General features: G+C 42.1%; 1 protein-coding gene across 5 annotated transcripts in view; it reads right to left on the bottom strand.

The window, feature by feature from the left end:
• Nucleotides 1-3,378: 3,378 nt before the first annotated feature.
• otud7b (OTU deubiquitinase 7B) overlaps nucleotides 3,379-17,730 on the bottom strand; it is a 29,516-nt gene continuing 15,164 nt past the window's right edge. Inside the window, exons 2-12 of one of the 5 annotated variants that reach the window (XM_035673046.1) lie at nucleotides 13,338-13,583; nucleotides 12,611-12,778; nucleotides 12,048-12,275; nucleotides 11,621-11,722; nucleotides 11,023-11,150; nucleotides 9,330-9,436; nucleotides 8,761-8,888; nucleotides 7,988-8,137; nucleotides 7,092-7,209; nucleotides 6,208-6,286; nucleotides 3,379-5,117 (exon numbers count right to left, since the gene is read on the bottom strand). In XM_035673046.1, coding sequence (XP_035528939.1) covers nucleotides 3,636-5,117; nucleotides 6,208-6,286; nucleotides 7,092-7,209; nucleotides 7,988-8,137; nucleotides 8,761-8,888; nucleotides 9,330-9,436; nucleotides 11,023-11,150; nucleotides 11,621-11,722; nucleotides 12,048-12,275; nucleotides 12,611-12,778; nucleotides 13,338-13,422 — 2,775 coding nt within the window. In that variant the 5' untranslated portion in view covers nucleotides 13,423-13,583 and the 3' untranslated portion in view covers nucleotides 3,379-3,635. Of the gene's footprint in view, nucleotides 5,118-6,207; nucleotides 6,287-7,091; nucleotides 7,210-7,987; nucleotides 8,138-8,760; nucleotides 8,889-9,329; nucleotides 9,437-11,022; nucleotides 11,151-11,620; nucleotides 11,723-12,047; nucleotides 12,279-12,610; nucleotides 12,779-13,337; nucleotides 13,584-17,730 lie in introns of all 5 variants that reach the window. The other 4 variants (XM_035673049.1, XM_035673044.1, XM_035673048.1 and 1 more) reach the window with 4 other exon arrangements.

Consider the following 17,730-nt stretch of genomic DNA (forward strand, 5'->3'; position numbering starts at 1 on the left):
ATGAATATTCTGTCCACAGAGAAATTACAGTGTTGTACAATATATAAAAATATATCGGGTCAGCTGTGTCGCAAAACTAATTCTGAGCCATTTCTCTTCTGGTTTGGAGGAAACGAGCTGGGTCAACAAGAACATTAACTGTCATGTTTTAGCATAGCACGGATTGGTGGTTGTAGAAAAAAGTAAACAAAATGTACAAATCAAAATAAGCAACAAACAAATAAAAGCCGGACTGCTAGACAATTAGCCATGTGAGAAAGAACATCCTAAAATGTTGCAACTAAACATTCCACAAGGAAACCTATTAAAAAAATCTCACTATAAATATATATTCTCAAATGGTATCCTGTTAGGTCAGCATTGAGGAAATCAGTTTGCAATGAGCGAGCCTCGAGTATCAAGAGGCCCGTCTGGGAGTTACCTTCGACAGCCAAAATGTCACTTTCTGGTAAACACCAATTCTACCCCAATCCAGGCTCTTACATGCTTATCATCCATACCTCTTTTAATATCCAACAATATACATTCTTACCCATTTAAAAACACTGTAAAACTTCGGGCTTACAAAAATAACTTGAAACATATTTATACAACCTCTCATTGTTTTTTTTATTTAAATACAAAAATGTGTTTGTAGCCTGTAACGTTTGATGTTTTACATGTCTCTGAGGCATCCGTTTCATTGCAAAAACATAAAATTAAAAATGATTTTGTAGGCTAATTATTACTTTGGGGGGCGGGGAAAGAGTATTCACACATACACATTATTCAACAAAACAAGCATCACCTTCCCACGGTATGGGAACACTTCATGGGTTTCGTCTGAATTAAAATGCTAGTGCATGAACACATGTCAACACACATTAACACAGCAAATGAAAATGCTTTTTGGGGAAATAGCGTTATGTAAGTGTTTTATTATCATTAAAACTCTAGTGTTACTTTAAATGCACAGCAAAAAAGACTCTTCTTCCTTGATCAGCTTTTGCAGTGTAGAAAATAGCATATTATACTTTTAAATTAGCTCTACGGAAAATGATTCCCCAATATTTTGGTTATTTTTATTTGTAGTTCGAGTATAGGTCACCCAGGGTAAGCTCCAAATACTGACTTAAAAAGAAAAAACAAAACAAGAGTGCCCTCAACTGGGCAAGGCAGTGAATTGCATACTAAATTGTGCTTTTCTAGACTTAATTCCAAAGAATAGGTTCAATCAACAAGAGTAGAGCAGCTACAGTCGCGATACCTCAAAAGAAATTCCTCACCATGGCTTCTCATAGGGGAAATAATAACAAATTAAAGTATTTAAGTAGTCATTTTGACATTAGTAGAACTAAAACAGCTTTGAATTTGAAATGATAATAAGGAAGACTCAAACATCAGACATCAGTCTGTATCAACTAGTTGATATGCCTAACTGAAAAGAACAATGGCATTATCTTAATAGCTTTAACACAATTTTTCAAAAATGAATAATTTGTTACATCTTGGGGCAGTAGTAGTAGAAACTGCAAGCGATGAAGCGAGCAGTGGATACTTGATGTTCGACTTGCACAACATACAAACAGGATTGTGATGCCACGAGGACAAATGCTGAAAAAGGCAACTAGGAAACTGAGTTAGATGGTGACGCTGGCACCAAAATGCTGTAGCTCGACAGTAACTGAATCCTTTAGAGAAACCCTTCTGACCTGTGCCCCTGCTTTCCCATGAACAGAGGTGGCAGTGTCTGCAGAGATGAACAAAGGACAACAGTCAGGCCACTTCAAAAACAGTAAAAAGTTTTGTAACTACGGACATCAGGAAAGTGCTTGAATTTGTGCAAAAAGAGATAACGCAACTGGATTTGGCGGGACGAATGCCATAAATTAAGAAACCGCCTTCAGTAGAACTTCAGAACTTGCGAGTGAGCGACCAAACCAATAAGCATTAAGATGTCTTATTAGCAAGGACACCATGGATGTATGACGTTGAAGTTAACCTTTTGTGTGATCATGAGATTGTATGCAACATGTTTCACATTTCTCAACCATCAGTGTGCAGAGGGTTTGTCATTTCAAAACTGTGAGTTTCAGAATCACAACCTATTACCTTAATTTGTCAATACAATGTTATCAACATCCAACAAAAGTGCATGTGTCCCTTTGCATCATGCAAACAGAAATTGGAGACAACTGTCACAACTGCAGACATCCTCAATGCTCCAGTTTATGTCACGTTTAATAACAAATCAGTTCATTTGCTTTACTTGTCTGAAAACCAACGTGTTCAGCAACTTTAACAGTTTAACTTAACAGCATGTTACACAAGTGACTGGTGTCTCCAATCTCTGATGTGCTGGATGTAACATTTTGACTTTGTAGTGTGTAGTATTGCATGCCTGGGTTGGCCACAATAATCAAATGCCTCAATGCCAACCATTATTACAGAAAGAGGAAGACTCGACTAAGAAAGAGAAACATTCCAACAAACATGAAATACTCTTGATCAGGCTCTGGATCAGTATCTTACCGAGTGCTATGTTGCTATGTCGTCTTTGTTCTACACTGCCAGGTCAATAATGTGACCAAATGCATGGTACATTTTCATAATCCGATTTATAGACATATGAATTGGACAAAAGTGATTTTGTTTTTAGGTGATATTTGTTTTGCCAACAAGATACTTTTAACAGTCCAGAGCAGTTTTTCGTCAATGCGTGGACATTTGTGTGTTTGCATTCTGAAACATTAGCACCACAGCAGCCCACAGAATGCTTAATCATTAGCATTGCATGGCAGTTCCAATTTGCATTATGCAAATTGTGACCGACGAAAAAGCAATTCGACAAGGATTAATTCTGCTGTTTCCCGAGGTACCTATGACGCAAGCATCTAGTAACAGTAGTGTAAAATCTGTATAACACTGAAATCACCCAAACCGGATGTGACTTCAAAATGCTCAAACATCCCTTAATTAATCAACCCAAACATTATCACAGACCACAAATGGAGTGGAGACACTCGTGCCTTTTCAGTTTGTGCTTGCATCACTGTGTATGAAGTAGTGTGAGTCTGACTTAGTGTAAATGTGTGCATGTACTGTATTGTGTGTTGATGAGTGTTAAGTATGGTGCCTGCCATATACATTCTCTCCACTAGGAGGAGACAGTAGCAAGGCGTTAAACTCTGATAAAGGAGGAGAGCCTGCAGCTTCCACGCACACAACACACACACACACGACACACACGCACACACACACACACACCACGGCAGCACGGCACACCACGGCACGCCACACGGGCACGCACGCACACACACACACACACACAGGCACGCACACACACACACACACGCGTACACACATACATAACGCCTGCATAAGAGCCACAGCAAAATGTAACAGAAGTGCAGTTAGTTTATTCTATGGTTTAACATGTGACCCCAGCAGTCAGAAACCACCCTGTTTATTCTGTAGTCATGTTGACTTTCTGACACTTTCTGAGGTCTATTCCAACAGGAAGTGACACAGCTAAAAAAGGGAGGGAGCTGGTTGTGCCTTTCTCTTGTCCATTCAGAGGCTGATCCGCCCCAGCCGTTATTTTTTTTTTAACTGAAAAAGGCCACTCATCAAATTCAAGCCATAGAAAGGTCCATTCAGAACCTGTGGATGGCTGGTTCTGTCTCCCTCTTTTTCAGCTCTTCCCGGTAGCAGTAGGAGCAGTAGTTGCCCGTTTCGGGGTGTCCGTAGTAGGTGCAGCTGGGTGTCCGACAGCGGCTGGACTGCAGGCTGGCCAAACCACCGGCGCTGCCCAGTGAGTAGTGTCTGACTGGGGGTTGCCCACTCCGAGAGTCTAAGTTGGAGCGCATGTCCCGGAAGCCGTTTGTGTAACTCCCACCAGCGGTTTCAGACCCAGGGTAATCTGGTGGGTCGAATTCAGGGGGATATGAGGGTGCGAGGCGAGAGGGACTCAGGGAGGCGGGGCCTTGTGAGTTATTGTACTGGACATGGGAGGGACCCTGCGTTGTGGGGCAGTGCCGGGGAAGGGTGGCGTAAGAGGGGAGGCCGGGGTAGGAGGTTGCTGGAGAACCGCCAGCTAGCTGGCGCCGAGTGTCCATGTAGCCATGCATATGAAGGTGCTGGGTGAGGGGTACTGCAGCGGGAGGCTGGTCTATGAAGGAGGGCCTGGGGATGGGCACAACACCAGAGTACATAGAGGGGCTCAAAGGAGAGGGTTTGAGTTGGTTGAAGGAAGTTGAGGAGTTCTCTGACAGTTCCTCTTTGGCCTCGTAAGGCCGGTAGCTTAGCTCTGTACCACCAACTGCCTCCTTCTTAGGTAGTTGGATGCCATTGGTGACACCCTTCCTCTCTGCATCACGGCGCTGTTGTTCTTGCTCAGCCCGAAAGCGCTCCTCCGCATCCGTGAGGTAGCGCTGGATCATCTCCTCCTGGAAGGGCTGCCGGTTGCTGGTAGTGAGAAGGCTGGCAAAGATGAATTTCCTCTCACCCTGCATGGCGGCGCGCAAGATACCCAGACTGACCTTGACATCAGCGCTGTACTTGTAGGTATCACTCTCAGTACTGCTCCCACCACTGCTGCTCATACTGCTCCCTGTTCCGTTGAGACGCTCACTACCTGAGGAGGGGGAGCCTTTCCCAGAATCCTCTGAGGTGTGGGCTGAAGGCGAGCCATCCTTGCTGCCCTTCCTCCCCCTAAACGAGCCCTTCTTCTTCTCCCCACCCTCCTGCTTGACACCTCCAGCTCCAGCGTTCTTTCCTGTCATCAGTCCACCCACGTTTTTCTTCAGCTTGCTGCCCAGGCTTTTGCCAAAACTGCCAAGCTTATTGGCCACGGAGTCTGCCCTCTTCTTGTCTTTATCTTTGTCCTTTTCCTTCTTGGTTTTGTCCTTTCCTGCTCCCGCTGCCGCCGATCCACCGCTGGAGGAACTAGATGAGGAAGAGGTGCTGTTCTTGGCCAGGGACCCACCTCCATTAACCGCTGATCCTGTGGTTGTGTCTCCATTGCCATTGGAGCTGCTGCTGACTGACTCCTTGTCTGACTCTCCTGAGTCAGGAGGAGTGCGGGCATCCTCTCCGGCTGATGCTGTGGGAGACTCGGGCTGTGCCAGAGGGGCTTGCTGCGAGCAAACAAAGCAGAAACACAAGTTAGTGGAAAAATACTGTCGAAAAATGTACACCAGGCCCCGATCTGCTGACTTTACAATGGACAACAAAAAACGTAATACATAAAAAACGGGAAAAGAAGGAACGTCACATTCTGTTCTAACAGTACAGGCACATGCCCCTCAGGTATAAGTGGAAAAATCAGCACAAGATATAAAAGATGTGAAAAGAGTGAGTCATAGAGCTCTTTTTTTGCAGACCAAGGCAGAAAAATACAAATGAGTCAGTTTCCAAATGCTTGTTCAAATTTACAAACATGTTAAGGAAGATGTAAAATACAGAATGCTGTATTTAGAAATGGCATGACCTAGATGATGACGCAGTATTCTGATCTCAAACAAGAAGCAGTTACAGAATGCCCCATCTTTCAGCAATAATAACCAACACACAGCTATCCTCTGGTAGCACTGCTAAACAGAACAATCCCTTTAAATTATATTTTAATGCAGCAATTGCCTCCAGACCCTGCAGTTTTTCCATGAAACTGCTCGGAACTTGTCCTTCCAAGCTCTGCGATGTTCGCATGTGGCACACAAGAGGACCTTTGTCACAGTGTTTGCGTGGCGTGACTTTATGACCTGAATGGACCAGTGTAGTTTGTTTTCACATACGCTTTGTACAGCAGTCAGGGGACAGTTGGTCTGATGGAAAAGGGAAAAAATATTGTCCTTGTTTGTAACGAGTGTGGGAAATTAACAGAAACCACAAGCAGCTGTAATACTTTAAGTCTACCAACCGCTTTGGCATCTGTCTGATAATCATGTTACAAGTTTTGGGTTTCTTTTACGTTCCAAAGCTCAATCTGGCTTGTGAAATGCTGACTGAGTCTTTGGATTCCTCAAGTGGCCTGAATGGTTAGTTGAAAAATAATTCTTTTTATCACTGATTTATCATGCCTGTCATTGCAAAAGCAGTTTGGGCAGAACCAGGATGTCCAATAAAAATGATGAATCCTGTTGTCTGAGTTTGGGCTTTTTAAACCTCCCTGCTGTAAAAGGAGCAGGAGACGTGACTCAGGATGGATGTGAGGACTTTCATCTTTACCTCACAGGGCAGGGGCAGCCAGGCGACCGTCATGTAGCTGTGTAACATCTGGAGCTTGGCCTCCAAAGAGAGAGCCACACTGGGAGGAGGAGGGAGAGAAAGAAACAAGTCAAACCTCAGTGAGAGGACATCTACACTTTCTGCCAGAGCTCCAGTGTTGTACTTAGGGAAATTTTATTAAGGTAGTTGATGATGTTATTTTATGGTAAAATGTAATAATGTTCTTGCTGTTAGACAGTATTGGACGACAGTCATGAGCTGTATTCTACACCATGATACCAGAGGTAAATGTGTGAATGCATATACAACAAATGATTCTGTTAATAAACTAAGCTGTTCCCTGGGATAAGGACACTAACTTGACATTCAATACATTGGCTCTGAATGGTACAGCGAATAGCAAATGCACTAAAACATCTTGCTGCTGTGCATTCTTATTCTGCACTAGCCTTATAACCATTTCCAGACAATATTACCAGCCACTCGTGTAATATTATGTCTGTCTACCATTTAATCTGAATAAGACATCCACAGTGTCATCAACTGACGTAAATAAGGTGGAAGGCTATTTTTACCGAGCTGCTATTTTGGCACTCTTTCCCCTGGTCCATTTATAGAAGGTATTTAGAGTTAATCTTATTGTCAGTGGCACTGCCGCTAATCTGGAGTCAAGGGTCAATCCCTTCACACTGACACTCGGTCCTAAAGGGACAGCTGTCTATGAGGGTGTACACATGCAAGAGAACATGTGCCATTCTTGCTTTTATCTGTATCAGTTGTGACCCTTAATAGCACCTCTAACAAATCAATTTGTAAAATGCACCTTGTGAATACATTTGACCTGACAAACAATATCTGGAGTTGTTTTTAGAAGGAGATCATACCTTGCCAGCATCACGTTGTCTGTGTCATCCTTGCCCCACTCCCAGTCTTTTCCAGGGTCCACAGCAAAGTGCAGAGGCAACATTTTGTGCTCTGAGTCTGTGAGAGGGATCACAACTGCTGGTAGAGATGGGGAAAAAAGTTCTTAGAAAAGAGATAAAACGTTTTAATCCAGCCCTCTGTAGACAAAAATACTTCTAAGTGCAATCAATTCTTTCACTTTCTATTTTAACATTTAGCCTGTTTGGTTAGACCAACATTGTTTTTGGCTGGTCCAATCTGATATTTTTAGACTGGTTAACAATGCAATGTCTGGACAATGTCTGGGATTTCAATGATGCATTTATAATTTGTGCACAAACCTCAGTGTGAGCCTGAGTATTCAGTGCGTCTCCAAAATTCCACAAACAGCATTTTGACCGACACAATAATAAGTATAATACAAGAAAGTAGCATTTTTCCAATCCAATTCACCCTCACTCAATACAGTTCTTGATGTCTACAAACTTTTTACTTTACAAGTCAAACATTTATGAAAATATTATTCAACTTTAATACTGGAAGGCAGTCACTTGCTTGCTCTACACTGAGCTACAGTGATCATTAGATATACCCAAAAGCCCAATGGCCTTAGTCACCCTTCTTAAATAAACCACTGAGGTCAATATTAAAAAAAGACTGACCCATCAAGCTGAAGCAGCTTGGTGCTTCTGCTTGATGGGTTGATAGTCTTTGACATGTCTGAGTGCTATGTATTGTCAGAAAACTGCTGCTGTAAACCTTGCACACATTAATATATGATCATGATTGATGTGCTATGACTTATGCCGTTAAAATGTCAACTGCTCACTGGGAGCCTAAAAAGATGATGATAAATATGAATGATGACGAGCATTACCTTGCTCTTTGGAGCTGTCCTTCTGCTCCATGGAGACCAGGGCAGAAAAGTGCGCCTGGTCGTATGCCAGGACCAGGGGCGAGCGATGGCACTTGGCAGCTGGCACTTCCAGTGGTAGGTAGATGCCTCCAAACGGGATTGGAGCAAAGGCTAGGGAAGAGTAACAAGGACATTAAACATCTGAAAAGCCGACCTCAGCACTGTTTCCAAGCACACTGGGAGGATTTGAGCCAGAAAAATAAAGGAGCTTTCACTGCTTTCAATAAATCAAACCAATATCTCACTTACTTTCTTTCAATCATGAGTGTTGCAATAATTCTATAACAAGACTGTTGTGACCTCTGATATCAGTAAAACAACAGCTACAGTGCAACAGCTACAATTAACAAACTATTAAGGTTTTCTCACTAGAGTGCTGAAGGTGGCGCGTTGTAAAGAAAAATATGTGTCTGCACATTTGTTTTATGCAACATAAATGGGTCACACAGTATTTGGCAGTAGTTCATTTGTTTGTTTTAACCTGATTGAGATACCAGATTGGTGGTGTTTGCTTCATTAGGACAACTCAGGCAAGCCATCAGTCACTGACAACTTAAAATGTTTTCTTTCAAATACTTCCTTGTGATTGTCTCAATTTTCTGCCAAGTGTAGCGAAGAGTCTGTATATTCCAAACCTAATCTATCTGAGCTACAAAGAGGATGAATTATATGAGGACATTATGCAAACATATTATGAAATACAGTACATGATGCATTAGCAATGGTATATTTACCCTCTCCTCCAGAGTCCCTCAGCATAGTGTCAGCCACGACAACTATGGGCCTTCTGAGGACGTGAGCCAAGACAAAGACGTGAAACTCCTCTAAACTCTCATAAACTGGTTCATCAGAGGACTCCGCCCTGAAGACAACAACATGGTTGGTTGGTTTACAGAAACAATTGTTGCAAAACCAGAGATAAGCAAAGTTTCAAAAAGACACTACATTTTTATGTGCCTTATTAATGGATTCCTGCAGACTTTATAGTGGGCCACAAACACAACATTCATATGAAGGTACGAGTATTTAAAGGAAAGCTACCTACATTTAAACTGGTTTCACACATAAAAACATTTGGAACCACCTTAAAACTTCCAAGATTTTGCATTATAGAGCTTTGTCAGTATATTTAACCCACTGAACTGAACTTGTGCTTGTTACAATAAATAGCAGATTGTCCGAAATGAGGGCCAGCCACTCAGTTCTGATTGTGAGCGCAGTTGTTTGTTCATGAATAAAAACATGAGTGTGACTAAGTGTGCGTTGGGTTAACAGTCCCTGCATTGTCCGAGCCAGACCATACCCGTTGGTGCCGTTGGTGCTGTAGTGTATTCTCGGCTCACTGGAGGCTAGCTTCAACAGTTCATTCCACTCTTTCTGCCACTCCTCCTCCGTGTACACCAGACCAGACTGAGGAGAAAGGAAGGACACACACACACACACACACACACACACATACACACACACGTTTGCCATTTAGAGAGGAAGTGTCAAATGTCACAAAAGCATGCACTGACGTTACGGCGTCTTACCACAAGGTTATATACTGACAATTGAGGAAAGAAATTAGAGAAACTAGAGCCTTTACAAATCCCTTTGCCATTCACACAGGAGCAACAGAACCCTCATCAATATTGTGTTTAATCTCCATATATGGACAGAAAGAAACTGCATATTAATGTGTTTTTTGCTCAGAATCAATGTCCCTATTCACCTACAGTACATTCAGACAAGAAAGCTTCTGAGTCCTCTACTGCTCGCCACTGTGCAGCTCCACTAGAGCAATTTTGGTTTAAGTGATTTGCTTAAGGACACCTCTGTGGTAGCGGTTGAAGAATGGGTGAACATTAGGCAGCCATTCGTGTGGCATCTCCTCTGTGGGTGTCTGCATGCTGTCTGCGACCACTTTGGAAAACATACTTAGTGTACTGTTGTGCTTGCTTTCATGGGGAGAAAGGTCATTGTGTTGTGCTCTAAAGATCCTCTTCTGGCCTTTGTAGGATGTTGGAAGTACACTGCAGTGCATACAGAACTCAAACAGTCTCTTTCTGGGGTATTGATAAAAAGTATCAATACTAGGCGGAGACACCAGCACTTATCTAATCTTAAAACAATTGTTTGTATTTGATACAGTAATCAGCATGTTATCAAGGCTGAACAAAGACTGTTAAAGACAATCAAATAACCAAAGAAAAATAGGAAAAAAAGTGACTTATGTTACCTTTCTGAAATGAGGAAGACAGAAGGAATTCAATCTTAACTCCTGTATGTGGAAGTGGTTTTGATATTTAAATCCTGCCAAACCTGCAGTACAACCTTTTATATTTATTGTTGGAGCAGGTGTAGTGCCCATATACACACTCAGTGGCCACTTTAGGTACACCTGTGGGGTGCCCTTGTAGCTCACCTGGTAGAGCATGCAATGCACCGCAGTGGCCTGGGTTCGATTCCACCCCCTCATTCTTCAGCTATCACTAGTCATCTTTAAAAAAGCTAAACCTGTCAAATCCAATGCAATCCAATACAACTGCTCTGCCATAAAATAAAATGCCTCATTTAATTCTCATTTTATTAATGAGAATTAATAAAAGCACGAAGTATCTGACTTCATAATACTAGTACACCAAATTACAAAGAATTTCTCTAAGTCTCTAGGCCATGATCATTTATTATACCCATTTACGGGAAATCACTACAATTACGATTAAATAAAGTTTACAGAAACCCAATGTTGCCCTGCCTGTCCCTGGTTTTGTTTCCTGTGTTTTGAGCTGGAATTGCATGAAACACAGGAAATTAACAACAGTGAGCTGTGTGCATTTGACATTTCAACTGTCTTATTTCAGACGTGTAGGCTGGAGAGGATGCATATTTTTTCTAGCAACATTCTCATCACAATTTCACAAGCTACTCTATGCTTTAGAATACCACTTCCCTCATACAGTCATTACAGTTACAACGATGACCCAGAGAAATGTGCACCCTTAATAACAGACCTCTTTGTTCTGCTGGGTCTGCTGCCACCTCCACCTGCGCTTCAGTGCTTCTCTCTCCAATCCGTGATCCATCAGCGCATACAGAGACTTTCGTAGCATCAGGTCCCGGTCATGAAAACCCCACATACCTGCATTAGAAAACAAAATCTTGTGTATAATTACACTTGAAAATGAAAATAATGAAAAGCATTTCAGGGGCTTTTTTGTATTTTAGTGTTGACAAGTTTAAAAAAGGTACAAATTCTAAAGTAAATTAACTTCATATCAATCATTGTAAAGCTATACTTGTAGCAATTTGTGCATTAATCCTATGAGTATCTTTTAAAAAGCACAGGTTAAGCACATAAATATTACTTCACACCTACTATCCAGGAGATGCACTACAAGGGCTTAAGTAATGCCTGCACATTAGTTGGGACATTATCAATTTTCTGGGCTAGGGCTCCTGAGTGGGCCACAAAGGCTAAGTGAATGTGCACTGCAACGTTGTAAAATGCAATTAGTGCTTAAACTAACAATGAAGCTCTCTTAATGAAAGCTAATGGAGTGTGAACCTGCACGGTGTTGGGGTCTTGTTTGAAAGGTCTGTGATACTCACCAAGCGAGGCTGCATGTAACAGACAATTTCCATCTCCGCTTGTTGCCAGAGGCAGCAGACTCTGACAGTTTGAAACCACTTTCGTCCACCAGTTTAGTCGCCCTGCACGTAAATAGGAAAAACTTATCTCACCTGTTTGCATTATAAATTAAGCACAAGTTAACCCAAAACAATTGCTGTAGTAATTTCCATATGGAAAAAAATGCAGAGGTTTGGAAGATAAACATATTGTGTCAAACCTAGATTTCCATGTTGGAAAATAGGATGTCACATGACTCTATTCAAGTATCCCAGTGACCCATGACAGTGTGACAGTGACAGCCATCATTCATTTTATTATTTATACAAGTGCTTTTCCTGCTGTGTCAAACTGTCTTCCCTGAAAGAGAGCTATAAGAAATTAAGATTGTAATCCAGTTCTTCTTACCAGCATGCTCCAAGGCCACCATCATCGACTGCTCAATAAGGTCTCTTTCGATGAAGCCACGGAAGTCATCCCGGTATACGGTGAGGTCTGGTAGTTGGAAAGTGCACAAGGGCGTGTCCAGAAGTGGCTCACTACTGGTACCTCCAGTGCTTGAGACGTGAGAGCGGGCCAAGGACACAATGGTTGAACTGGCATGGGAAATTCCCCTCGACAGGCGCTTTTCTGTTGCTGCTAAAGAAAGTGACAGACAATAGGTACATTTTTTTTTATCTCAAGTACATTTTAAAAGGAAATTCTTTTCAGCTATTAAACTTCAGAGTCAGATTCATGAGAAATTTGTCAAGGAAAAGAAAGATTGACTTACAATGGTTAACAATCACTGTCTGCATTTGTCAAAACTACATTAGCTATTACTGCTAATTGTCTGAGACTGCTTTCAGGTGCTTTGAGTCGGTGTGTGTCCTTATTTAAGATCCCTTACTGAGCCCAGCACTTTGAACTGGAGTATCTACCAGTAAATTTAAACATTAAAACAAAAACATCTCACTTGCTGGTGGCCTCACCTTGCACCACCTCATCTTGGCGGTGGAGTATAGGCCGCGCTACCCTGGCCATTTCCTTTTCGGGGGGCAGATACATCCTATCCTCGAACGAATACGTCAGGTTCCCGGCATGCACCTGTCGTAGCTGCTCAAAGTCACTGAGGGCAGCAGTGATATCCCAGTTCTTGCCTACAGACAGAGAGAGGGACAGGAACATCTGTTTGAGCCACACAGTCCAGCATGACAACCTGAATCTTCTTTCGAATGGCACATCCCTAATGAGTTTAAATATTTACTGCAAGTCAATGCCACCATAGCCGGTCTTATCTTATGTAAAGGCCACTGGCACATTCCATCGCACGAGTAAATATCAGAATTTGGAGCACGTCTCGGCTCGCTGGCTTGCTGCTGTTCACTGCATTGCATTAAATTTTTAACCCATATCCTTATCTGCAACTTGTGTTGCTGCTAGGCAACAGGAGCCCTGTTGACTCCAGCTATACCTTCCTTCTGTTAGTGTATGATAGCCTAATTAACAGTAACAAGCCAGAAGCACTGGCTAGGACAGCGGAACGAGTTGGCTGCTGCTCATAACATCACCAGCTGTCAACTTCACACAACCAACCCCCACACCCCCTTTTTTTATTTGAATTGTATAAGCAATGGAAGCAAAAAAAAAGACTAAATCAAAAAGATATGTGCAAATGTAACTGAAGACCACTGTTGTGAATAATACTATGCAACTCACCCTCTAGCAGATCTCTGGCCAATCCTGGTTCAGCTCCAGTGGAACGGACAAAGTCGGACAGGACTGCGTCCATATCCACGGTCATGTGATCATGAATTCACAAGTTTGCGGGTTGTGTCCGGACAGAAAAAAACCCCAAAAAAACCAAAAAACAAACACGGACTCTGCTCTCCCTGACAGGACAGCAAGGGAAGGGGTGAGGGGGTCCAGTCCTCTACCTCGTCCTACTTCCTATACCAGCCACACCTGAAAAGAGAACACAGATAAAATGAGATTAAACCTGCTGGAATAAACTCACCAGGGGCAAAACATTTTCAGGACAGATTTAAAACAGCTTAAAAGAGATAAAAGGAGAGTTAAAGCTTGGATGTTTACAACAGTGAATGAGAGACACACTGATATAATGACCCTGCTCAACCCCTTTTCAAATGTAAGCCTGTTGTGACCTGGTTGCTTTTGAACTTGACACCTTTGCAGTCACTTCCCACCCAAGATAACAGCTGTGGCACACAAAGTGAACCGGTTTGACAAACTGTTTCCTCAGATTTGCCTCAAAACCTAACCAAAGGGTAGCTGCTGTTAGACAAGATGTCCATCATGTGGGGAACTTTACAGTGTGGTTTCAGTCTACATCCGGTTTTTGCTAACACTTTTTAATTAGCTCTTATGAATTCAGAAACGCTGTCAGGACCCATCACTTAAGTCATGACTATTTTAAAATCTTGACTTGAGACCAATGTGCTTCTATACCGCCTTCAGATATGACCTGTTGAATATGTAAACAGACAAGAGGTTTTTTTTTTCGGCCAGAGAAACAGATCGTGAAGGGTCTGAACAGAAATCAAAAAATTAAAATGCCAACGTTTGCCTGCTTTTGTTAGGAAATATCTGGATTTCTGTTCGTATCATTGTAGTTAACGATGCTTTTAGATTCAGAGAACAGCAGAAAACCTATATATTTCAAGGATTGGAAAGGAAATGGACCTCAATGTCGTATTCATTTTCAAATGTATTTGATCAGTATGATATGAGGACATCGTATTACTTCGAAGATGCCCCTTTGAAATCAATTAAACAATTTTACTCTTCAAATTTCAATGGCAGCTCCAATAGACCGGCATCAGTTGGGCACTGAAATCAATACAGAAACATTATCAAGACTGAGAGGAAAAAAAGAGTCAGCATGGATGGGCCGTTGACACAAAGGATGCAGAGGGCAATCAATGCACAGCCAGACAAAAGGCATGAATCAAAGTAGCTCCGGCTAAAAAAGATGTACTTTAGGGGCCAAGCTAAAGCAAATAGCCTTTATTTTACCAGGAAAGCTATTCAGAGAGTACATATTCTTTTCCAGCAGTGCTTTGACCCACAGCCACAGTCTTGTTCTGTGACATTTGTCCCTCCGAAGCACTTCGCTGGCTTAGTATAATGTGTAAATAATAAGTGTTTCAAACATCTGGTAAATCATAAACCTTGCCAATCAATGCAGTTCAAAAGGCAAATGAAATCTTTCATCTTAGGGCTGCAATACAGTATACTACTTTCATTTCACACTGTGAGCATGATTAATCACTTTGTAGATCTGAAGAATACTTTGTGCTGCCTTTTTCCCAATATAGTGACAGCATCAAACATGTAACCAGCACATAAATAATGACAATGTTCTATGTCTCTCTTAATTACAAAATTGCGGTGCCCAGTAGTAAAACTATCCAGTCAATATGCTGCCTTGAAGATCAAAAACTTTTTTTCTTTATCTACCTACAGTCATCTATTCCCATCCGTCCCATGGCTCATCCACCACCCGATGTTCCTGCCTCATCTCTGACTCAGTGAACCCTTTTCCACTGCGCCTGATGAGTCACGAGTTTACTCTTCTTACACCTCTCCATCGTTCTCTCGCTTCACGCTTCTCTCCCTACCTCCCTCAGTTTCTCCATCGTTATTACAGCAAAAGCCACAGAGGCACGCAGGGGAGGAACAGACTCCAGTACAAAAGGCCTTTTCTCAGCAAGCACAGTATTTCTAGAGCCTTCTCTGCAAACTGAGGCATCCAGCAGCCTCCTCTGCAGGGTCTCCTAACATTATTGCAGTTTGTCAGTTCTGTGATATTCGGGTCTGCTTATCACATAATATAACAACTTAAAAGCTGTGAGAGTAAAGCAGGTATCAAAACAGACTTAGACCCCATTCAGGCTAACACAGAGGATTGGGTTGAACCGTGTTCTGACCCATAATAGCACTGCATCAAAAAAACACCAGGGGCTGTGCTGAAGACAGCGTGTTGCTATAGGGACCAGAAAGAAGATGGAGCTAATACGAACCAGTCCAGGAAGTCCAGTTTGCTATCAGACTCAAACACACGTTTATACTCCTCTAAGGCAAAACGTCACAATTTAAAGTCGAAAGTTATCGAGGCATTAATTGGCATGACGCTGTAGGGGATATCGCTGCTCTGAGTTGGGAACTTTCTCATGTCTGCTTAGACACCGCACTACCTTTGTCTGTGGTGCACTGCAGTAAAAGCTGAGCCAGGGTCAACTTTTGTATGGGACTGACCTGCATTTTTCCGCCAGAGCCTACCAATGAACACCGGTGCGGTAGTCTTATTTCAATGAATGAGAAGAATTCGTTGTGTTTTTTTTTTACACAAAGCTACTGTCTCATTGGAGAGTGATCTAATAGGGTCAACGTGAGTCATTTGACCTGCGTGAGTGAATGCAGTTTGAAAGGGATTAGGGATTATTAATATAAAAAGGGATGAGAGTTAAAGGTTACTGAAATTTCAACATTTAACAAAAAAAACTGAAAGAGATCAAAAAGTACAAAACCGAGTAAGACTGAGCACAGCTAAAACTGTAACGACGAGGCCTTGGCTTGTGACACCAGTCTCATAGAAATGAGTTCAATGCAAGGGGTTTGTGTGACGCAGTCCATCACACATTCCTCTCCTATAAAAACAGGTATTTATTACCTTAGAAAAATGTATTTTTATCTACAGAGGGAGAGGGTACTCTTCCACAAAGGCTGCCATGTTGAACCGTCATGTTTTTCTACAGTAGCCCAGAGCGGACAAACCTTAGAGAGGGGTTTTTTGGGCAATGTTCGCGGCCTTTCGTTTCTCCTACATGCTTGGAAGGGGAGGGGGAGGCGAGGACACTGCATTCAGCATCTATACTGCTAGATGCCACTAAATCCTACACACGGGTCCTTTAATAGCATCCCATAAAGGGAATTTATTGCTTGGATTATTCTTAGAAACAGTGTTGGTCTATTGACTGCAACTTTTGGCACATCAACCGAAAACACAAGGCACTGACAGCCAGAAAAAAAGGGGACGATAAAAGTGAAGGGCTGTGGACAGAAAGTACCAACACAGACTAACAAAAGGATGGCTGTTGTCACTCTGGGCCTGTAATGTCAGTCATTCCTGTGAACCCACGTTGATGCATTTGATGTTATGTCACAAGGCTCTCCTTCAAAACACTTATTTCTGAGGAGAAGCCAGTGCCCTCACAGACTGTGTCCTACAAAGCCTCTGGCGTTACAGCCTAATATGATAACAAATCACTTATCTTTTTATTTAAATTGCTTTAATCAATCTGTATGCAGAGTGAAATTACTATTGTTTATTTATTAGATCAGATTTGAGAGCATATTAGCAAGTCAGATTAGCCTCCGTGAGTCAAGCATTATTAAGGAAGGTTGTTGCTATGCATCTCTGTCAGGGATGGAAAGATTACTAGAATATTTCAAAGTTTCATTAAAAGTGAAGGGAAAGGGGGAGTGGAGGGAGGGTAAGGACAAATTGTATATGGTGATTATGTTATGTGCCTATCAAATTAAAGAACCCATTTAGGCTACAAAATGAAAAGCATTAACATGTCAACACATACACAGCACACCACAGAGTCCCTTTGTCCAGAGAGCACTTTGCAGCCTGTGCTGGTGATTAACTACACAACTGTTCAGTTTAGCCTCCTTATAATTAACCAGGAAAGAGGACAAGACTCAGAAAAATCTACAAAAAGGACAATAAACAGAAAGAGTTATGGAATCTGCAACACATTAAATAACCTGCCACTTACAGAATTAACAGCAGAATAAAACATCACCAAGGCAGATAACACAGATGTGTATAAAATATATAATCCACAGTGACTCCACTACATAGTCAAGCAAACAAAATAGCCGTCAGTTTTAGTTAACTTATACACACTTTGCCTAGCAATACTGCCATTGTCCTCCTGAGAGAGATTTACATCCATCACAGTGAGTTTGTATTGTTATACTAACCTGTCTGAACGACTGTCGACGAGCCTCGAGCAGAGTGACATCATCCACAATCTACTCTGAATTCAACTTCTTTGCTTGATCGTTCTCAAAGCGTAAT

Source organism: Morone saxatilis, unplaced genomic scaffold (assembly GCF_004916995.1).
Source record: "Morone saxatilis isolate NCDOM2014 unplaced genomic scaffold, NCSU_SB_2.0 Contig24, whole genome shotgun sequence".
NCBI lineage: Eukaryota > Metazoa > Chordata > Actinopteri > Moronidae > Morone > Morone saxatilis.